The sequence below is a fragment of the Canis lupus genome, chromosome 15 (genome assembly GCF_011100685.1).
Source record: "Canis lupus familiaris isolate Mischka breed German Shepherd chromosome 15, alternate assembly UU_Cfam_GSD_1.0, whole genome shotgun sequence".
NCBI lineage: Eukaryota > Metazoa > Chordata > Mammalia > Carnivora > Canidae > Canis > Canis lupus.
In genome coordinates, this window is record NC_049236.1 from 8023064 (window position 1) to 8042390 (window position 19327).

At 57.5% G+C, this 19327-nt stretch overlaps 1 protein-coding gene across 1 annotated transcript in view; it reads left to right on the forward strand.

The window, feature by feature from the left end:
* CSMD2 (CUB and Sushi multiple domains 2) overlaps nt 1-19327 on the forward strand; it is a gene marked incomplete at its 5' end in the record, with an annotated part of 437990 nt that overhangs the window by 192318 nt on the left and 226345 nt on the right. Inside the window, 3 exons of the mRNA XM_038557633.1 lie at nt 1996-2117; nt 15785-15888; nt 18462-18574. Coding sequence (XP_038413561.1) covers nt 1996-2117; nt 15785-15888; nt 18462-18574 — 339 coding nt within the window. The remainder of the gene's footprint in view (nt 1-1995; nt 2118-15784; nt 15889-18461; nt 18575-19327) is intronic.

Sequence of the window (19327 nt, forward strand, 5' to 3'; positions counted from 1 at the left end):
TGAGCCTATTTCAGGGTGCCCCACGTTAACTGTCCGCACACTGTAGTATTTTATTGAAGCCCCTCAAAGCCCTTAACGGGGTCAATGACTTTTTGACCTGTTCTCTCCAACAACCTTGAGCACATCTCAACAGAGTGCACATAACCATCCGATTTTCAGAAACAAGTGCAGAATAAATGGAGTCTGAAGGCGAAGGGTTTTTAAGCAGCAAAACCTGACTTCCCAGAAGAGGTATAAATGGTGCTGGTGGAGATTTGTAGGGATTCCCTGTAGGGCTAGGGTCCCGAATCCACAAAGTCCTCTTTGCAAAGGTGGGCAGCGGGGTCACGGGGTGGCTCTGATCGTCTTCTTCTCATTTGCGTACTGATATTCTCAGCCAAGGGGGGAAAGTCCTAAGGAAGGTAGGGAAGCGAGTGAACGTGGCACTGGGGGTCCCACAGTCCCCTTCGCTGAGTATTGACAATGTCCCGAGGCCTGAACGAGTCCTCCCGTCCGGTCTCTCCGCCGGTTTCATCCTCACCATGCTGGGAGAGGTGCCAGCACCAGCCCGGCTTTGCAGGTGAGGTACAGCCCGGCGGGCTTGCCGGCGTGGCCAGGCTCAACCAAGCAGCCAGCGGATTCCAGATCTGAGGGGCGGAGCTGGAAAGGCCCAGGGCCCTGCTCCCCCCACCCCTCCTGCCACGGGGAGCTGCCTGCAGGCCCCGAGGTATCCAGGACGGTCTCTGACTCTAGGAGCTTCCCGGTGCAGACAGCTGCGGGTGAAGGCGGTAGAGGAAAGGGGTTCTCTCGGGCTTTTTCCAAACACGACTCAACTGCCACCAGAGCTCTTGAGGGACAGGATCCCTCAGGTGCCAGGATGGGGGCGAGCCGCCCAAGGGAACGTCCTCGCGGACGGTGCTGACCCACCAGGAAGGAGCGGTTCTGAGCCAGCAGCTGCTTACAGGGTCCCCTGACGACACCTGCTGTGCTCAGTCTGCTGCTTCCCACTGTCCTCCCGCCCGCCGGTGGCCCTTGCAGAGGACACTCCTGTCCTAGGGGTTTCCTCTCCCCGTTCCTGCCCGGCCTGTAACAGATGCTCAGGAAGTGTCAGGGTGACCGACCGTGGGAGCCCACGTAGGGAGTGAGCAGATCCATTAGGCCCGGGGGCTGTGGGCCCCGCTCCCCGGCCTCCAACGGGGGTGTCCCCGGGAAGGTTTGCGGGGCCGCTACCCACACGCAGGGAGGAGCCCCCGGAGCGTGGCCCCATCAGAGAAAGCAGGTTGGACACCACTTTCACTTTATACACTCGAGCACTTGCGCTTGCTCACGGTTGCCTGACTGTTGGGCACTTTGCCTACGATTAGGATACGTTGCCACGTGGGCAGCGATGCGACCGGCTCCTGGAACTCTCTAGCAAAGTAGCCGGGCGCCAACGCTCAAGAGCGACACGGCCAGAGCCACGGAGCCCGGTCCTGGAGAAGGCAAAGGCCCGCGTGCGCGCGACGTAGTACCCTAACTGTCATCCGTCACTACTTAATCTAATTAGTCTAGAAGCTATTTTAAAGAGCTTAATTCGATTACGCTGTGATTGATAACACTTTATATCTCCTTGAGGAGAGCACTTCTCCTAATTCACCTTGAATCTCTACGCTCCAGGCAGGAGCCTGTTTCGGGCCTGTGCGAGCGCGGCGGGGGAACTGGGAAGTACTGGGGTGGCACCCAGATCCCCGCGGGGGCCGGGCACCCGGCCTGAGACGGGGGGGGGGGGCTCTAAGGAGGGCCGAGGGCAGTGGGGGACCCGCACAGGTCAGCGGGCCCGCAGGTCAGTGTAGGGGCCTAGCTCGGCGACACCTGCCCGCGGAGCAGCAGGTGTAGACGAGGGAGCCCGCACCTCCCCCAGCGTTCCCGGGAGAACCGGGGAGGAGGTGGGAAGCTGGCTGCGTCCGGGGCAGGAGGGGGGACGGGGAGTGGGGCCAGTCTAAACTAAGGTGCTTGCCTTTCGTCTCGTCCCTGCAGCCCGCATGTGTGATGCCCACCTCCGAGGCCCCTCGGGCATCATCACCTCCCCCAATTTCCCTATTCAGTACGACAACAATGCACACTGTGTGTGGATCATCACAGCTCTCAACCCCGCCAAGGTAAGGCCCCGGGGGAGGGCGGGAGGGGCCCGGGGGCAGGTGCGGCCGGGTCTGCGGGGGGCTGAAACCTGGAGCCTGGTTGTGGTAGATGCTCTGCAGGCAGTTCTGAGACGGTTTCTTATAAATATCAAGTCGCTAAAAAGCCTATTTGTTTTTAAGCCTAAGTAAGATGGAAAGAACGTCAAGACAACAAACTACTGCACAGTCGTTTCCCCACGTAGAAAAAAAAAAAAGAAAAACCCCACCGTTGCCTTAGTGACGCGTGCCCCTCACCAATCCCATTCCAGTCCCCGTCCCTCGGGTGCCCCGGTTGTGCGCCCCCGTTACGCAGCTCTCCTCCGTCGTTGGCATGTAAACGTGCGCCCTTAGAAATCCACGCTTACTCAGTAAGCCAGCACCTGAACCCCACAGAGACATGACCGTGTCCTCTATAGTCTTAACTTCCCTCAAAATCACGTCGCCACGGTTTACCCACGTTGGCAAGGGTGGCTTGCGCCGCTGGATACACCTCTTCACGTGTTCATCTCTCAGTTCGCTTTTTCCTATGCCAGGCCCTTTGTTCTCCCGTGAACTTTACGAGTATCTTGCCGGGATCCACAAAACCACCTGTTAGAACCTTTCCTTTAATTATACAAAAACCACACATTCGAGAAGAACTGATGCCTTGATGATACGGAGTCTCCCCATCCATGCGGGTGCTGTGTGTGGGTCCTTCGGGCTTCTTTAATGGCTGTCCATAAACTGGTGTGATTTTTTTTCCCATTCTAGATCTTACTCGTTTCTTAATTTATGTACTTCTAGATATCTTGTATTTATGGTTACTGTTATAAAATCGGATCCTTTAAAATTCCATTTTCTCCCTACTTCTGTCTGGTGTTTGGAGAGGCAATTAATTTTTGTTCTTTGATTTTTTTTTTAATATAGCAACTCTTGTGATAATTTATCTCTGAATTATTTGTGGTTTCTATAAAGGACAAAGAATGATGGTTTTTAGTTCTTCCTCTCCAATCCTTAGAATTTCTCGTTATTCTTTTTCTTGCCCTTATGTTCTGGCGAGAACCTCCAGTACAGTGTCAGTCACTGTTTTTTTGTTTTTGTTTTTGTTTTTGTTTTCAGTGTCAGTCATTGTGATGATGGTGGACACACTTGCCATTGTTTGATGTTAGAGAGAATGTTTTTATTTTATTAAGTATGATGTTTCAATTTTTTTGTTTTTGTTTTGTTTTTTTTGTTTTTGTTTCAAGTTTTTTTTTTAAATTTATGGTTTCTTTCCAACTCTAGTTTTGTTTTGTTTTGTTTTTTTAATTTATGGTTCCTTTCTGACTCTAGTTTTGTTTTGTTTTTTAATTTATGGTTCCTTTCCGACTCTTTTTTTTTTTTTTTAATTTACGGTTCCTTTCCGACTCTAGTTTCCTGAGTGCTTTCATCGTAAATAAATGTAGAATATTATCAATCACCTTTCTTTTTTTTTAATTTTTTTTTATCAAGCACCTTTCTATATCTCTTAGTATAATCATGATTTGCCCCTTAATTTTCTCAGTGTGGTGAATCACAACCAGCCTTTCATTCCTGGGATAAACTGAACTTGGTAATTGAGTACTAGAGGCTAAGTAAGCATTTAGTTGTTATAAATGCCTGTATTTGATTCACTGATATTTTGTTTAGGAATTTGCTTCCATCTTGTTAGTGAGATTAGCCTTTTTTTTTTCCATATTACCCTTGCCAAATTTTTTTCATCAGGATATCGTTAGCCTCGTAAAATGACCTGGCAAGTGTATCTTCTCTTTCTATCCTACGGAGTTAATAGTGGAGCTTGGAATAACTTTTGCCTTGGAAGTTTGGTGGAACTTTTAAAACAGCAAAACTATCTGGATTTGGTGTTCCTTTGTTGGAAGATTTCAAACTATAGATTTAATACTCTAAATGACTAAGAGACTATTATCTCTTTTTTTTTTCTTGAGTCCATTTTAGTAAGTTTTCAAATTTCTTGGCCATAAAGTTGTGTGTGTGTGTGTGTGTGTGTGTGTATATATATATATATATATATATAATTACTATATATATTTTATTCCCTGTTTTTTTCTTTTTTAAGAGAGGTGTTTTATTTTTTATTTATTTTTTTTAAGATTTTATTTATTTATTATTTTAATTTTTTTTAAATATTTTTTTTCAATTTTTATTTATTTATGATAGTCACAGAGAGAGAGAGAGAGGCAGAGACATAGGCCGAGGGAGAAGCAGGCTCCATGCACCAGGAGCCTGATGTGGGATTCGATCCCGAGTCTCCAGGATCGCGCCCTGGGCCAAAGGCAGGTGCCAAACCGCTGCGCCACCCAGGGATCCCTATTTATTTATTAATGATAGACATAGAGAGAGAGAGAGGCAGAGACACAGGAGGAGGGAGAAGCAGGCTCCATGCCGGGAGCCCGACACGGGACTCGATCCCAGGACTCCAGGATCACGCTCTGGGCCAAAAGCAGGCGCCAAACCACTGAGTCACCCAGGGATCCCCCCCCGTTTGATTTCTAATTTTGTATCTTTCTAAATCAGTGTTGCCAGAGGTTTCACATTTTATATTCTTTTCAAAGAACCAAAAATTTTAGTTTTGTTAATATTTCTTTTGATATATTTATTTTTTTATTTCACCAATTTCTTTTCCTTTGTTATATTTGGGTATATTCTGGGTTTTACTCCTTTTTTATTGTCCTAACTTTAATGCTTAATTCATTATTATTTTCCAATCTTATTAAAGCATCTAAGGCTACAACTTTCCCTCTGAGGACTATTTTGGCTACATTCCCACAGGTTTTTATAGGCAGTATTTCTGTTATCCTTCAGTTCTGAATATTTCCCAGTTCCATTATTCTTTTTATCTTTCAGCCAAGAGTATTTTAGAAATATTTCTTAATTATTTCCAAATAAAGGATTTTTCTATCTCTCTTTTTGTTACTGATTCTAAAGCTTGTGGTCAGAGAACATCGTCTGTAATTGAATCATTCGACTTTTAGGATCAAGAATGTCATTTATCACATATATTCTTTGTGTATTTGAAAAATCAAGATGTATTTTGCAGTTTATGTGTTCTAATGTCTTCATTACATCAAGCTTGTTAATTGTGCTTATATCATTTATATATGCATTAGTTTTTGTCTTCTTTTTCAGCCAACTGCAAGACAAGGCGTATTAATATCTCCCACTATGATGGTGGTTTGCCTGTTACTCCTTGAAGTTCTGTCGATTTTTATTTTATATATTTTGAGCCTGTTACTAGAGCATGCACGTGGAGAATCCTATATCTTGCAGGTGGATTGAGCTTTTTCAAAAATAGTTATTTAATGACTCTCTTTACCTGTAGTAATGTTTTTGACCTGAAAGCTTTCCCCACCCCCCAGCTATTCCATCAGCTTTTGGTTTGTTGGTTTGGTTTGTTTGTTTTTTTAGGGGGTTTTTTTTGGTTTTGGTTGAATAACTCATGCCTGCTCTCTTGCTTTCAACCTTTCTACTTCCTTTATGTACGTCTTATGTATAGCTGGATTTTTAAAAATTCCCTCTGACAAGTCATCTTTCAACTGGAAAAGTTAGACCATTTAAATTATATTATCATTCCTATGTTTTAGGGTTACCCTAGATGTCTAGTGTTAATATGCATATTTAATAAAGTCTAATGTAAATAGTAATTGTATGTTCCCCCTGAAAGTCAGAGGTCTTAGGACACTATGACTTTAATTACTCCTTCCCAATTCATACTTTATGGTGTGTGTATTTTCAAGTTGCCTTTCTTTTGCTCACAAGTCATTATTGCTCTTGGTTAATAAAACAACATCCATTTAGATTTACTCACACATTTACCATTTTGTTCACTATTTCTTCTTGCATATCAGTCCTTCCCTTTGGAATTACTTTCTTTCTATCCAAAGTACATGCTTTAGAATTTATTTTCCTGTTGATGACAGACTTTCTTAGTTCTTGTTTGTCTTAAAATGTCTGTTCTCCCCTTGTCCTTAAAAACACCGCTATTCACGGAGTCGTCTTTCTTGACAATTATGTTCTCTCTGCACGTGGAAATATTATTCCAGTGTCTCCTAGCCCCCATTCCTGCTGCAAGTTTATTGTCATTTCTTTGTATGATATTCTTCTGGCTGCTTTTATGGTCTTTTCCTTATCTTTATTGTTCTGCAATCTCATGATCAGGGGTCTAGTTGTGGGTATCTTGGTATTTATCCTGCTTGACTTCATTAAGCTCTGGAATCCGTGGGTTGTATCTTTCACCAGTTTGGGAAGATTTTTAGCCATTGTCTTTTCAGCTGTTTTCTCTCCTTTATTCTCTCTCTTTTCTGCTCCTCAAAGTATGACAAGATATGTTCGTCTTTCCCACCCATCTTCTGTGTTTCTTAACTTCTATAATTTTCTCTCATTCTGTTCACCAGGTCTCTGTTGAGCTACATCTAACCTCTGCTGAATTCGATTTCTTTTCATTTCAAATAGTGCCATTCATATTTTATGAGGTCCTATTGGGGTTTTATTTAAGAAGTTCTTGATCATATTTTATAGTATTTTGCCCTCTTTTCATATGTTTAAACTGTTAATTCCTTAAGCATGTTAAATATATTTATTTTATATTCTGTATTTGCAAATCTCAATTTCTGAAGTCTTTGCAAATTTGATTCTGTTGTCTGTTGTTTCTCACTTCTTGCCTCCCGGGAACTGTGTTTCCTTCTTTGTTTTGTCTGTAATTCTTGACTATGTGGTTAGAATCATAAACTTTCTTCTTTGAGACCTGGGTAGAAGAGGCTTTCTTCCAGAGAGTTTACATTCACTCCTGCCCAGTGCCTGGGGGCATTACCAGCCAGAAACCTCACATACTAAATTCCTAGTATGAAGTTTCCGACCCACCCAAGTAATGTGCAGACCCACGTGAGGGCAGACTTATTGTGAAGGAGTCTCGGGGGTTACCCTCACACTAAGGGTGCAGCTTTTTTTAAAAATATATTTTATTTATTTATTCATGAGAGACACAGAGAGAGAGAAGCAGAGACACAGGCAGAGGGAGAAGCAGGCCCCATGCAGGGAGCCCGACGTGAGACTCGATCCAGGGACTCCAGGATCATGCCCTGGGCCGAAGGGGGCACTAAATCACTGAGCCACCCAGGGATCCCCAGGGTGCAGCTTTAGTTAGCCCAACATCATTCGGGGCTGTCATACTAGAGCCCCCACCTTGGTGGGTCCTGACCTTTATCTCCTATTCCCTGTTCCCCACAAGGCCCTGAAAACCAGAGTTCTACTTCACCAGTTTTTTAAAAATCTACTCAAAGCCAATGCCAGCCTCATACTCTGGGTCACATTTTGGGTCCCTACAGTCCCTGGGTTTGGACTCCGAGTATTCTTACTTTGTAAGTCTGCCCAGGCTGCCATAATAAAACAAAACAGACTGTGTGGCCTTAACAAGGAACATGTATTTTCTCACAGTTCTGGAGGGTGGACATTCACAATTGGGGTGTCCACCAATTCAAGTTCTGGTGAGGCCTCTTCCTAACTTAGGGATGTAGGGATGACGTCCTCTTCACATGGCCTTTCCTCTGTGTGCATGCACAAAGAGAAACCCTGTGGTGTCTTCTGCTCCTTTTATAAGGACGCCAATCCCATTGGATTAAGGCCATACCCTTATGACCTCATTTAATCTTAATTACCCCCATAAAGACTTCATTTCCCAATTCCATCACATTGAGGGTTAAGGCTTTAACATGTGAATTTTAGGGAGATATAATTCAGTTCAGAGCACTTACTAATTCATAAAAAGCTTGTCTTTTTCTTTCTAAATTCTACTCAACATTTTTTTCTCAATTTTTTAAAATAAATTTATTTTTTATTGGTGTTCAATTTGCCAACATATAGCATAACACCCAGTGCTCATCCCATCAAGTGCCCCCCTCAGTGCCCGTCACCCAGTCACCCACAACCCCCCCTCCTGCCCTTCCACCACCCCTAGTTAGCTTCCCAGAATTAGGAGTCTCTCATGTTCTGTCTCCCTTTCTTATGTTTCCCACTCAACATTTTAAAATCATTTGGCCAGGGTGCTTAGGACCACAATGCTGGCAACAATGGAAAAAGATTTCCTCTGCAAAGCATTGTACAAAGACTCCCATTTCATCAAACCATTTGATGATGAACCTAGTCAGTGGGGAAGGACGCTGCTGCCATGTGGGGATGGAGGCTGGATCAGAAGAAGGACTTAACTACCTCGAGGTTATCAAGCCATTGATGAGAAGGCTCTTTCTTGGACGTTGTTAAAGATGCTTATCTTAGTTTTGTTTTGAACCTGAAGATGGGGTGTAGGGGAAAGTGTAAACAAGGCCTGAGAAGTTGCTGAGAAACAGTTTTATTCACCCTCCCCACAGCCCCCAGAAGGGCCAGTCTTAGCTGGTGTGTGAGGGTCAGCGGCTCCATACCAGTCAGTCCCTCACATGCCCTGCAGGTCATGCCAGCCTGGGTTCCCGAAGCCAGGCCCTCAGAGTCAGGCTGTGAAAAAGGACATTCCTGTCACCTCCGTGGGCCCTTTATGAGCTTCAGGTAGTGCGGAGGAGCCCCGAGAGCCTGAAGGGAGGCCCTTACTGCCACCGCGGTGGAGGAGAGCCAGGGAGCATTGAGTGCAGGAGGGCGGGTGTAAGTGTGGTACCTAGAAATCCCAAACTGCAGAATCAGAGCTGCCTTCCTGCAGATGTCAGGGCAGACATGTGGTGCGTTCCCAGCCCTGCTCACGGGCCGCAGGAGAGCCCCGGGTATGTCCAAGTCACCCTTGGAGCGTCGCCCTCGGCAAAAAGCATTGTCTCTCCAAGTTCACGGTGCTTGGCCTTGCGCCTCATGAGATGAGCACCCGTTCACTCATTGACCATGATGTGATCTCTGCCCTCGAGGAGCAGGTTCACAGGAGAGAACGTTCACAGGCGGGTGAACGAGACCTAGAGGGCGGGTGGGTGCTGATGGAGGGGTGCTGTCTTGGAAAATGTTGGAAGGAGCCACCAACTGGACGATCAGAGAGGCTCTCACATCTGAGCAGGGTCTGCACCCAGAGTGGGCTTGGGAATCCACACCCCAGGGCGGATGCGTGCGCCAAGGCCCGGAGATTTGGAACAGCCTCTCGGAGCTGGAAGGGGTCCAGCATCTGGATCAAGACGGGTTGGAGAACCCACGGGATCCAGATCGTGACGCGCCTACGTACTCAACAACGAGGCTTGGGCTTTGTCCTGACACAGATTTTTAAGGGCGAGAATGTCAGGCTGTCGGTCTTACAAATGCATATCGTGCGCGGAGCACTGCACTAAGCCTCCATATGAGTGATCATATTTCGTTCTCGTCCCGGCGCAGCTCGTCAGGCGGTAAGAGCCCCCCTGATGGCTGCGGAAACGGAATCCAGGACAGGTTAGTGGGTGGGAAACCTGGTCGTGACGCGTCGTCAGTGGCAGCACCAGGAGTTAAGCCCAGTCCTTGCGGCCCCGCTGCCCCATGGAACAAGGTCCCGGGGGCACAGGGACGGCCTGGGAACAGCAGCCCTGGGATCAGCCTTCCTTGCCAAACCGGGGCAGTTTCAGGACATTCAAGTTTTTGAAAGATGCCTGTGCAGCAGTGGAGGCAACCAGGGAGAAGCAAGACCAGTTAGGAGGCAGAGGCAGTTACCCCAGCAAGAAAAGGGGGGGCGTCCACCAAGGCTTTGGAAACATGGAGGAGACGACGGAGTTAAGAGAAATGCAGGGAATGGAATGGGACTCGGAGGCTGCCTGCATGTGAGGGTGGAGGGAGGAGGAGCGTCTGACGAACATCACCCCCAGGTGACCCCCGTAGCGGCACGTGGTGGGCGCATGGCACACAGGGAGTCAGTGAACGCGTGATGATGCGAGGCCTTCGGCCCTGGACCGAAGGGAGGAGTTCAGAGGAGACCAAAGGGGAGGCACGTGCTCTGCGGGATCAAGAGGGAAACACGGTGTGCTCGGGGTGCATGTTTCGCAGTGACCGGACCGGTTGGACACTGGGTACGTGGGAGGTCAGGAGAGACTTGGGCCCCAGGGCAGGACGCCGAGGAAGAGCAGTGTGAGGGAGCAGACTCGCAGCCGGGCGGAGAAATGGCAGGAGGGCTCCCGCCGTGGTGGCGAGGAAGCAGGGGTGCTGCGGAAGGGACCGGAGACATGCCGTGGGCTTTGGCCCCACAGGGGGACCTTCCAGGGCAGTGTGGGGCAGACGCAGCCGTGGGCCAGGAGGGGGCGGGCAGGGGGCGGCGAGGAGCAGGGAGCCCAGACGGCCCTTGAGACCCGCGCTCAGGGGTGTGCGGGGGAGGGGCACCCGGGGGGCGGGCACCGCGTTGGGGCCACTTAGGGTGTTTGTTTAGACTTGGAGACGAGGCGGCCAAGTCCACAGGCAGAGAGGCCAAGGGGGAGGCGGAGGCGCTGAGCGAGGGGAGGCTTCCAGGACGCCTGCCTGGCTCCCTGCACCGAGCAGGGGAAGAGGGGAAGAAGGGCTGGAGGCCGAGGAAGGCCCAGCTGCCCTGGCGCATGTGCGGGCAGCACCACGTCCGCCCCCCCCAAGCACCTATGAGCTCCTCCACATTGACCCCTTGTCCCCCTTGTCCCCCTCGTCCCCCTCTTAGAACCTCTGTGGGCAGAGGAAGCAGTGACGGGCCCAGGAACCCGGGCCCCGGGAGGGCGGCAGGGAGGCCCAGAGAGAAGCCAACCCTGGGGTGGCGGGAGGGCACGGCCCAGAGCCGCGGTCCACACCCCACCTCCTGGGACCCAGGGTCCTGGTCCTACCGTGGAGGCAGGTGGCGGCTGTGCTCCCCGACCCCAACACCTCCCCCCCACCCTGTGCCCTCCCCGTGCTCCCCGACCCCAGCACCTCCCCCCGACCCTGTGCCCTCCCCCTGCTCCCCGACCCCAGCACCTCCCCCCCACCCTATGCCCTCCCCATGCTCCCCGACCCCAGCACCTCCCCACCCTGTCCCCCTCCTATGCCTCCACATACCCACGCACCCACTCTTCTGGCCCATGAGTTCTCTGGGCAGTGGCCACGTTCACCTCCCTGTGTTCCCCCCCAAAGCCCCCACACGGTGAGTGCAGTTTAACTGTTGCAGGACCGAGTGAGTAAGTGAATCCATCAACCAGTGGGTGAAGGGGCCAGTGCTTGCATGTGAGTCCGTCACCCTCAGGCCCCCAAATCTCATGTGGCCGTGGCCAGAGCTCCGGAGCCTCGGAACCTTGTCCATGTCGCCCTGGGCTTCCCCTCGGCCTGCGCAGGGACGCCAGCCCTGCCTCCCATCCTGGGCTGAGGCCCGCTGCCCACTGGCTTCCCATCCCCCCTCCCCCAGACCCCCGTGCCCCCCCTTGGGCGCCCAGCAGGTCCGGGCCAGGGCCCCCCCAGCAGGCCTGCCCCGGAACAGGGAGTGCCCTTCCTGCCCACGCCCGTCAGTGCCCTGAGCAGCGTTCACACAGCAGCGGGCGGGCGTCGGGCTCACACCGAGCCCTGGGAGACCCGGGAGGGCTGCGGGCCGTGGGGTAGCATGTGGTGCCGGAGCCCGGCAGGGGGGAAGCACAGGCCAGGCCGTGTCGGCCTCTGGTGGCCTCGCCACGATGCTGAGCTTTGTCGTGAGGGTGACAGTTGGCAGGTTAGCATGTGAGGATGCAGCCTTCTGCGCCCGGGGTGGCCATGGGTGGCCGTGGGTGGCCGTGGGCGGTGCAGGAGGGACGTGCTGCTGCGAGGCTCACAGGTGCCTGGTTTCCGGGACAGCAGAGTCCCAAGGCCGGCGTGCGCCCCATCGCACCTCCCTCCGTGCCTCCAGCAGCCTCTGGGTGCCTGTGCCTGGGACCCCGGCGTCGCCACCCCGTGCCCTCCGCAGAGACCAGGCTGTGAACGGCCGGCAGCGAGACCCTGCCCACACGGGCCTGCGTCCCGGGTGACGGCCAGCTTCCCGCTCTGGGACAGGGGCACTGGCCGAGTGCCCCAGCCGCCGCGTCCTGCCTGCTTCACGGGCGGCCACCACCGTCTGGCCTCGGATGCCCCTGCGGCAGCCGCTTGATGGGCACGCCACGCCGTGACCGCGGGACAGCCTGGCCATACACCGGGCCGCCCAGGAGAGGGCCGACGCCGGTCCCGCACCCGCAGTGCAGTGTGTGTCCTGCCCTCTACTAACCGTGATCGCTCCCGCGGGGACGGGGCTGCCCTAAGTGGTGATGCGAGTCCCTCTAGGGCTCCGGGCCGGCCCCCTAAGCAAGGCTCCCAGCGCAGGCGTGATGGTCTAGTCGCCATCCGGAGGTGGCGCGGTGACCAGGGTCCTGCACCCCGAGGCTCTGGCGGGAGAGCGCGTCTGCAGCCTTACCGCGTGCAGAGGCCACGGCGGCCAGAGGCTCGGGCCTTCGGGGCTGGGATGGAGCCTAGAGCTCGGGAAGGTGGGAGGGGGAGGGGGAGGGGGCAGCTGGGCACCTGGGCTCCCCAGGCTGGTATGGGAACTGCTCTGAGCAGGGCCCCGCACGGGGTCGGTGCTGGCGGGAGGAGAGCCTGGGCCGGCAGGACAGGGCTGGGGTTGGGACCCACAGGGCTAGTGGACCAGGGGGAGGGGGAGGAGGGCAGTGTAGACAGGACCAGGGTGTGGGGACAGAGGGTGGTGTGGATGGACCAGGGTGAGGGGGAGGAGGGCGGTGTGGACAGGACCAGGGTGAGGGGGACGGAGGGCAGTGTAAGCAGATGGTCTGGATGATGCGGTTGGGCTGCAGGGAGTGTGGGCTGAGCTTGTCCCACAGGGGAAACCGAAAGGGCTAAGGCCCCCCAAGGCCAACAGGTGTTCCCTCTGTGCCTGGAGCTGCCCCCGCTGCTGCCCCGCCCTCCTCACCCCTGGCTGCCCCACCCCCTGTGCTCCTGGCTCCTCCACACCCCTGCCTGCCCTCCCCCGCTCCCCCGGCTCCCCTGTTTCCACCGTCCCTCAGTGCTCCTGCTCCTGGTGCAGAGGCGCTGTCCGGCCGTGGCTCCCAGGTGGCCCATCACCCCCGTGGCGGTCAGGGCACAGCCCCAGCCGCGCAGAGGCCTCGCCTACCGTGCGCCCCGGTCCTCCCGCGGCCCCATCCCTGGGCGAGTCGCCTTCCGTGGCTCCGCCGGTCCGCCCGCCGCTCTGTCTGCCAGGATGGTCCTGCTCCCCTTCCTCACGCATGTCCAAGCTCGGGCTCCTGTCCACACCCAGACAGGCTTCGCCTTCCTAGGGAAGCATCCTCGGCTCCGCTGCCCTGTCCTATGCTCGCGGGTGTTCACCCCAGAGGTGCCGCAGAGAGGGGCGTTGGGGGAGCCGGGCTCGGCAGGCCGGGCGGGGGCCCCAGGATGGGGTGCGCGATGCGTGGCGGGGGCTCCTGCGGGGCCGGGGGCAGCAGGGCCGGGGCCGTGCCCCTCGTGCACGTAGGTTTGCACCCAGGATGCTTGCACCATAAGGAAACACGGTCCCCGGGAGCGGTCGGCTCCTCCGGAAGGAAGCCCGGCGCCTCCCCCGGGACCCGAGGCACAAAGGCGCACCCGCAGCTGGCGGCTCGTGGCTCGCCCTGGAGGAAAGCTCGCCTTGACAGGGACGGGGACAGGGCTAGAGGGCAGGAGGCCGAGCAGAGGGGTCTGAGAAGCACAAGCACCGGTGACTCGCCCGGACGTGGACTTTAAGAAACAGACGGTCGTGGGGGAGGAAACCAGAGACAAAGTGAGGAATGGAACGAAGTCCAGGGAACCACGTGCTGGTCCGGGGAGGGGGGGACGGCGGCGTGTGCAGGGGGCAGGCCGTGCACCCCAGGCTCCCTTCCCCTGTAGCTTCGCGACCTCAGGTACAAATGGAAAGACTTTTAAACTGGAAACCGACAGAAGGAGGTCCAGGTTGGCCACAGGAGGCGCGCGGCCCCGGCCCCGCCGTACGCGCTCGGCCCCCATGTCCCACTGCACCTGCGCCCCGCACTGGGCCCCACGCACGCCCCCATCGCCCTCCTCCCTCACCCACCCGACTGCTGCCACACCCGTGTCCACCCCTGCAGCCACCGGCCAACGTGCTCCTCAAACACCTGCGAGCGTCTGCCACCTACTGTTGAAAACGCCCGCCCCCCCACCCCCCAGGGGAAACCCTGGCTCTTCGGCCAAGGGAGATTTTAAGGCCCTTTGCACTTAGCTCCAGGCAAACCTCTCAAGTCCTGCACCTTCTGCAGCCGCCCCCCTGCACTGGAGGCCCAGCCACTGTCCCCGAGGGAAACAGCACGGCCGTGCGCGTGGGGCGGAGCTTCGGGGACAGTGGGCACCTGTTCTGGGGCATCCCATCCATGCCCAGACCGCGCCTCCTCACAGCGACCCTGCCTCTCCCAGCCTCCCCCGGGGCCTGACCGGCCCCCGCGGCCTTCGGAAGGCCAAGCACCCTCACGGCTGGTCCCCCTGCTGCCCCCTTGCAGGCTCTGTGAGCCCCAGGCCCCCATGCACCTGCAGCCCTACAGAAGGTCCCCCTGCTGCCCCGCCCCCGCAGGCTCCATGAGCCCCAGACCCTGTGCACCTGCAGCCCTATGGACGGTCCCCCTGCTGCCCCCCACAAGCTCTGTGAGCCTGAGCCCCAGCCCCCTGCATACCTGCAGACCTATGCATGGTCCCCCTGCCCCCCATTCAGGCTCCAGGAGCCCCAGGCCCCCACGCACCTGCAGCCCTACAGACGGTCCCCCTGTTGCCCCCTGCAAGCCTAAGCCCCAGGCCCCGCGCACCTGTAGCCCTACAGACGGTCCCCCTGCAGGCTCCACGAGCCCCAGGCCCCTTGCACCTGCAGCCTTATGGGGATGGTCCCCCTACCCCCACTTCAGGCTCCGTGAGCCCCAGGCCCCCACGCACCTGCAGCCTTATGGGGATGGTCCCCATATGGACGGTCCCCCTGCTGCCCCCTTGCAGGCTCCACAAGCCCCAGGCCCCGTGCACCTGCAGCCATATGGATGGTCCTCCTGCCCCCGCCTTCAGGCTCCAGGAGCCCCAGGCCCTGTGCACCTACAGCCCTATGGATGGTCCCCCTGTTGTCCCCTGCGAGCCTGAGCCCCAGGGCCCCGTGCACCTGCAGCCCTCACAGGGCCGCCATCCCCCGGCGCAGACGTGCTGGCTCCCTGCCTGTCCAGGACGGGCCCGCACTGACTGGAAACCCGCGTCCTGAGCCGGGCTCGTGCTATGAGCCTAGTAAATCCTGTGGGAGGCCAGGCTGAGACCAGGAAGGAGAACCTCACTGAAACCTCCTTCCTGGAACCTTCATTTAGCCAACGAAGGAACAGAAGCAGATGGAGAGAAGCAGGTGGAGGGGAGGCTGAGAGGCGCTCCGGCGGGGCCTGCCGGGGGCGGGGGGAGGCAGCTGAGGTTCCACGTGAGGCCTGGACATCGGCCACCGTCCCGGGGACGTCTGTGCAGCGCGGAGGGAGGATCTGATCTTGCGGGCGGCCACGTGCGCCTGGCGTTGCCACAGCAGCCCCAGGTTGGCCGGACTCTGGAGAACCTGAGGGGACCCCAGGGACTGTCCAGCCTGGAGAGAAGCGGTTCCTCCTGCAGGAGGCGGCATGGACGCGGGTGGGCGGCAGGTGGGGAGGCTGGCGTCGGGGAGGCCCTTGCCGACCCCCGCAGCCCTGCCCGCTGCCTGACCCCTGCTCCCTCCCCAGGTGATCAAGCTGGCCTTTGAGGACTTTGACTTGGAGAGGGGCTACGACACCCTGACGGTCGGGGACGGCGGCCAGGACGGGGACCAGAAGACGGTGCTCTACGTGTAAGTGAGGCGGGGCTGCCGTCGGGAGGGCAGGCGGCCTGGCCGTGGGGGGGGGGGGGACGTGCACGGGGTCCCCTCAGGGCTGCGGCATGGGGCCCATCCGACCACAGGAAGCAGCCGTGGCCAACGGTCCGCGGGCGCCGCAGGGAGAGCGTGCAGGACGGCGACTCGGGCGCCAGGGCTCCAGTTCCGTGGGTGCGCCCTGCTCCTGCCCCAGCTTGTCCCCGAGGCCACGTCCACCCTGCAAGGTCTGACCTCGGTGGGGATGGCGCCGGGTCCCGGTGGCCTCGCCGCACGCTGGAGCCCTGGGAGGACTTTGCAGGGGTGTGCGCCCAGGGGCGCGTTTCCCCAGCCAAGGCAGGCTGGCGTCGTGTGGTCCAGTCCAGGCCTGCGCGGGCTGGGGATCCCCTCTGCGGCATCTTGGGTCCCTCGCCTGGGCCGACCACCGGCAGCCTGGCCTAGAGGCAGAGCATGCTCATCTCCGTTGCCCAGGTCGGGGGGACGGGGGGGCAGGCCTCACTGATACCCCACGTCGACCATGTGCCCAGGTGCCCGGTGGGGGACCGTCCACATCAGGGGTCTCATGGTGTTACCCCCACTTAGCGGGTGGGGTCAGGCCCAGGGTGGCCCGGCCGGGTGGTGGCCGTAGCAGCCTTGCAATCCTGCTTCATGCAGGACGGCGGCCCGTGCCCTACGCTCCCCGCCGGCGGCCCCCGGGCCAGCGCCCTCCGCTGTTCATGCCGAAGGCCAATGGCTCTTGGGCCCCCGCTGCCTCGTGCCGGGGCCCTGCCGCCCTGGGCACGTCCCCGCCTCCCCACACCTGTCAGAGCAGAGCCCGTCGGGGCAGTTACGTGATGCACGAGGTGACCCACTGCCACGGCGGCAACACGGAACCTCCCCGGCCCACGGACCGGGCTGCGCACCTGTGAGCGTCCTCCCCGCAGCCTGCGCCGCCACGTTAACCCGGATCCTCTGGGGAAACGGAGCCGGTCGGGTCTACGTGTGACAGCCAGGGGTTTGCTGTGAGGCGTCAGTTCCCTCACCGATGGGGACGCACAGGCCCCGAGACCTGCAGGGAGTCTGCAAACCGGGGACCGGGAAAGTTGATGAGGGCGAAGGCCCGCGGGCTCTGGACCCCGGAGGAGGCTGCCCTGCAGGCCGTCGGCTGACGGGACGAGGCCACTCCGCGCAGGGAAGGGCCGCCCGCTTTGTTGAATCCAGCGGCTGAGACAGTGACGGCCCCTAAGGCTGTGTCCCCGGAACCAGGATGAGGCCACGGTGACGCGTCCTCCGCAGCCCAGGCCAGTGGGCACGGGACGCAAGTGCCCTCCTCCCTCGCTCCCCGGCCCGTGCAGTGCAGCAGCTCCCTCTGCTCAGAAGGCCCGGATCCAAAAAATAAAAAAATAAAAAATAAAAATTTAAATTAAATTAAAAAAAAAAAAGAGAGAGAGAAGGCCCGGATCCTGGCTCCGGGTCCTCCCGGGACAAGCATCCTGGTGAGCTCTGCCACAGAGGGCACCTGGCAGCCGCGGAGCTGGAAACGCCTCCTCGCCACCATCTCGTTGCTTAACACAGAATGACAGAGCTCGGGGCTCGGGACCGCGGGGCTCACAGCAGGTCCCATGAGCAACGGCCTGTGCCGCCCGGGCTCTCCCCCGCCCTCGGGGCCGTGAGGTCAGCGTCAGCCCCTGACTCCGGGGAAACACACCGAGTGTTTGGCCTCCTTCGTGGCCATGACTGGGTCACACGCATCTGCTCCCGGAGCCAGAGCCGGCCCAGCTGAGCCTCCGGCGTCCTTACTGGCTGCAGGATCCGCCCCAGCCCCTGGCACTCCTACTCCGTGGCGCCCCCAAGCTTGGGAACCCCGGATCAGAGCAGAGAGCGAGAACCCCTATCAGGTCGCACCGTCCACACCGGGGTGACTCGTCCAGTCCCAGCAGCAACGGGAGGCCCAGCCTCCCCGCCCTCGCCTCGGACCCCGGCCGTGCCACCGCCCCTCGCGCTGACCTCGGGGAGGCCGCGGCCCGTTCCGCACCCTTGTCTTCCCGCCTGTGCAGTGGGGGCGACGCAGTCCCTCCCTCCCTGGGCTAACAGGGTCCCTAGAGGTAACGGATGGAAAACCACCCGCTTGGAAGGTGTCGGGTAAACGGGAGCCAAATCCGCCCTCCCCATGCTTGAACTCTATTCTTCGGAGAGGATGTGGCCCTGGGGTGCGGGCGGGATGCTAAGAGTAGCTTCGTGTGTGGGAGCATGTGTTTCTGCGGGGAAAGGAGGGGCACGGCTCCCTAGGAGGAAGGCAGGGCCCCGGGGATGGGGCTCCGTGTCCCTGCGGCGGTCCACGCGGGCGGCCCCGGTGGCCTGGGTGTAGACAGCCCTCATTACACCCGCCGGCAGCAGGGTCAGGGCACAGATGCCCGGTGAGCAAGCCCGGGTCGGCCTAGGCCCTGCCCGTGGCCGGAGCAGGCGGCAGTGAGGGTCCCAGCCCCTGTGCACGAGCCGCGGGGCCCCGGGGGTGAGGGCCGGGCTTCTGCACCGTGGGGGGGTCACGCCTCTAACGCTCTGTCTCCCGACAGCCTCACGGGCACCTCGGTCCCAGACCTCATCGTCAGCACCAACCATCAAATGTGGCTCCTCTTCCAAACCGACGGCAGCGGCAGCTCCCTGGGATTCAAGGCCTCGTACGAAGGTAACTGCTGGGGGACCTGACACCCTCGCTCCAGAGTCCGGCTCGAGTTGCGCATGTGGGGCCCTCTGGCCCTGGGTTCGAATCCCGACCGTGCCCCACACTGGCTTCCCGGCCCCCCACCCCCTGTAGGCATGTTGCTCATGTTGTCCGAGCCTCAGCCTCCGTCGGCCGGTGGGTCCCCCCGGCTGGTTTGGGGGGTTTCCTGGGATTGAGGCGCAGGCCGCGCAGCACCAGGCATGTACGTGCTTACATCTGCATCCGTACCTGGCTTGTGGCGACCTTTAAAGCCCCCCATCAGCTTTGGGAGCTTCCCCAGCCGCTGCGCGTGGGTGTCGCAGCGCTGAGTGACCAAGCGCGGGGCTGCCGAAGGATGTGCACTGCTGGTGGCCTGAGGGGGATCAAAGGAGGGTGCCCCGGATGTCGGGAGCCAAGCGTCCAGGGAGCAGAGAGCCCTGGGCCCAGCAGATGCCCCCCAGCCTTCCGCAGGCTTCCCGACTGCCTGTTGCTGATGACTGCTGACGCCGGTGTCCGCAGCGACGGGGACCGAAGGCGTCCCCCGGGCATCGGGTGGGCAGGCCGGGTGCTGGGGCAGACGCATCAGCTCTGAGCCCTGGCGACGGCCCACACCCGGCGGTGACGCAGGACACATGGGAGGAGCTACGGGTAAAGCACACGCGTGGCACGCAGCCCGTGGGAGCTCAGACACGGGGGCAGGCGGCCCTCAAGCAGCCTCTGCAAAGGCCCCCCCGGGAA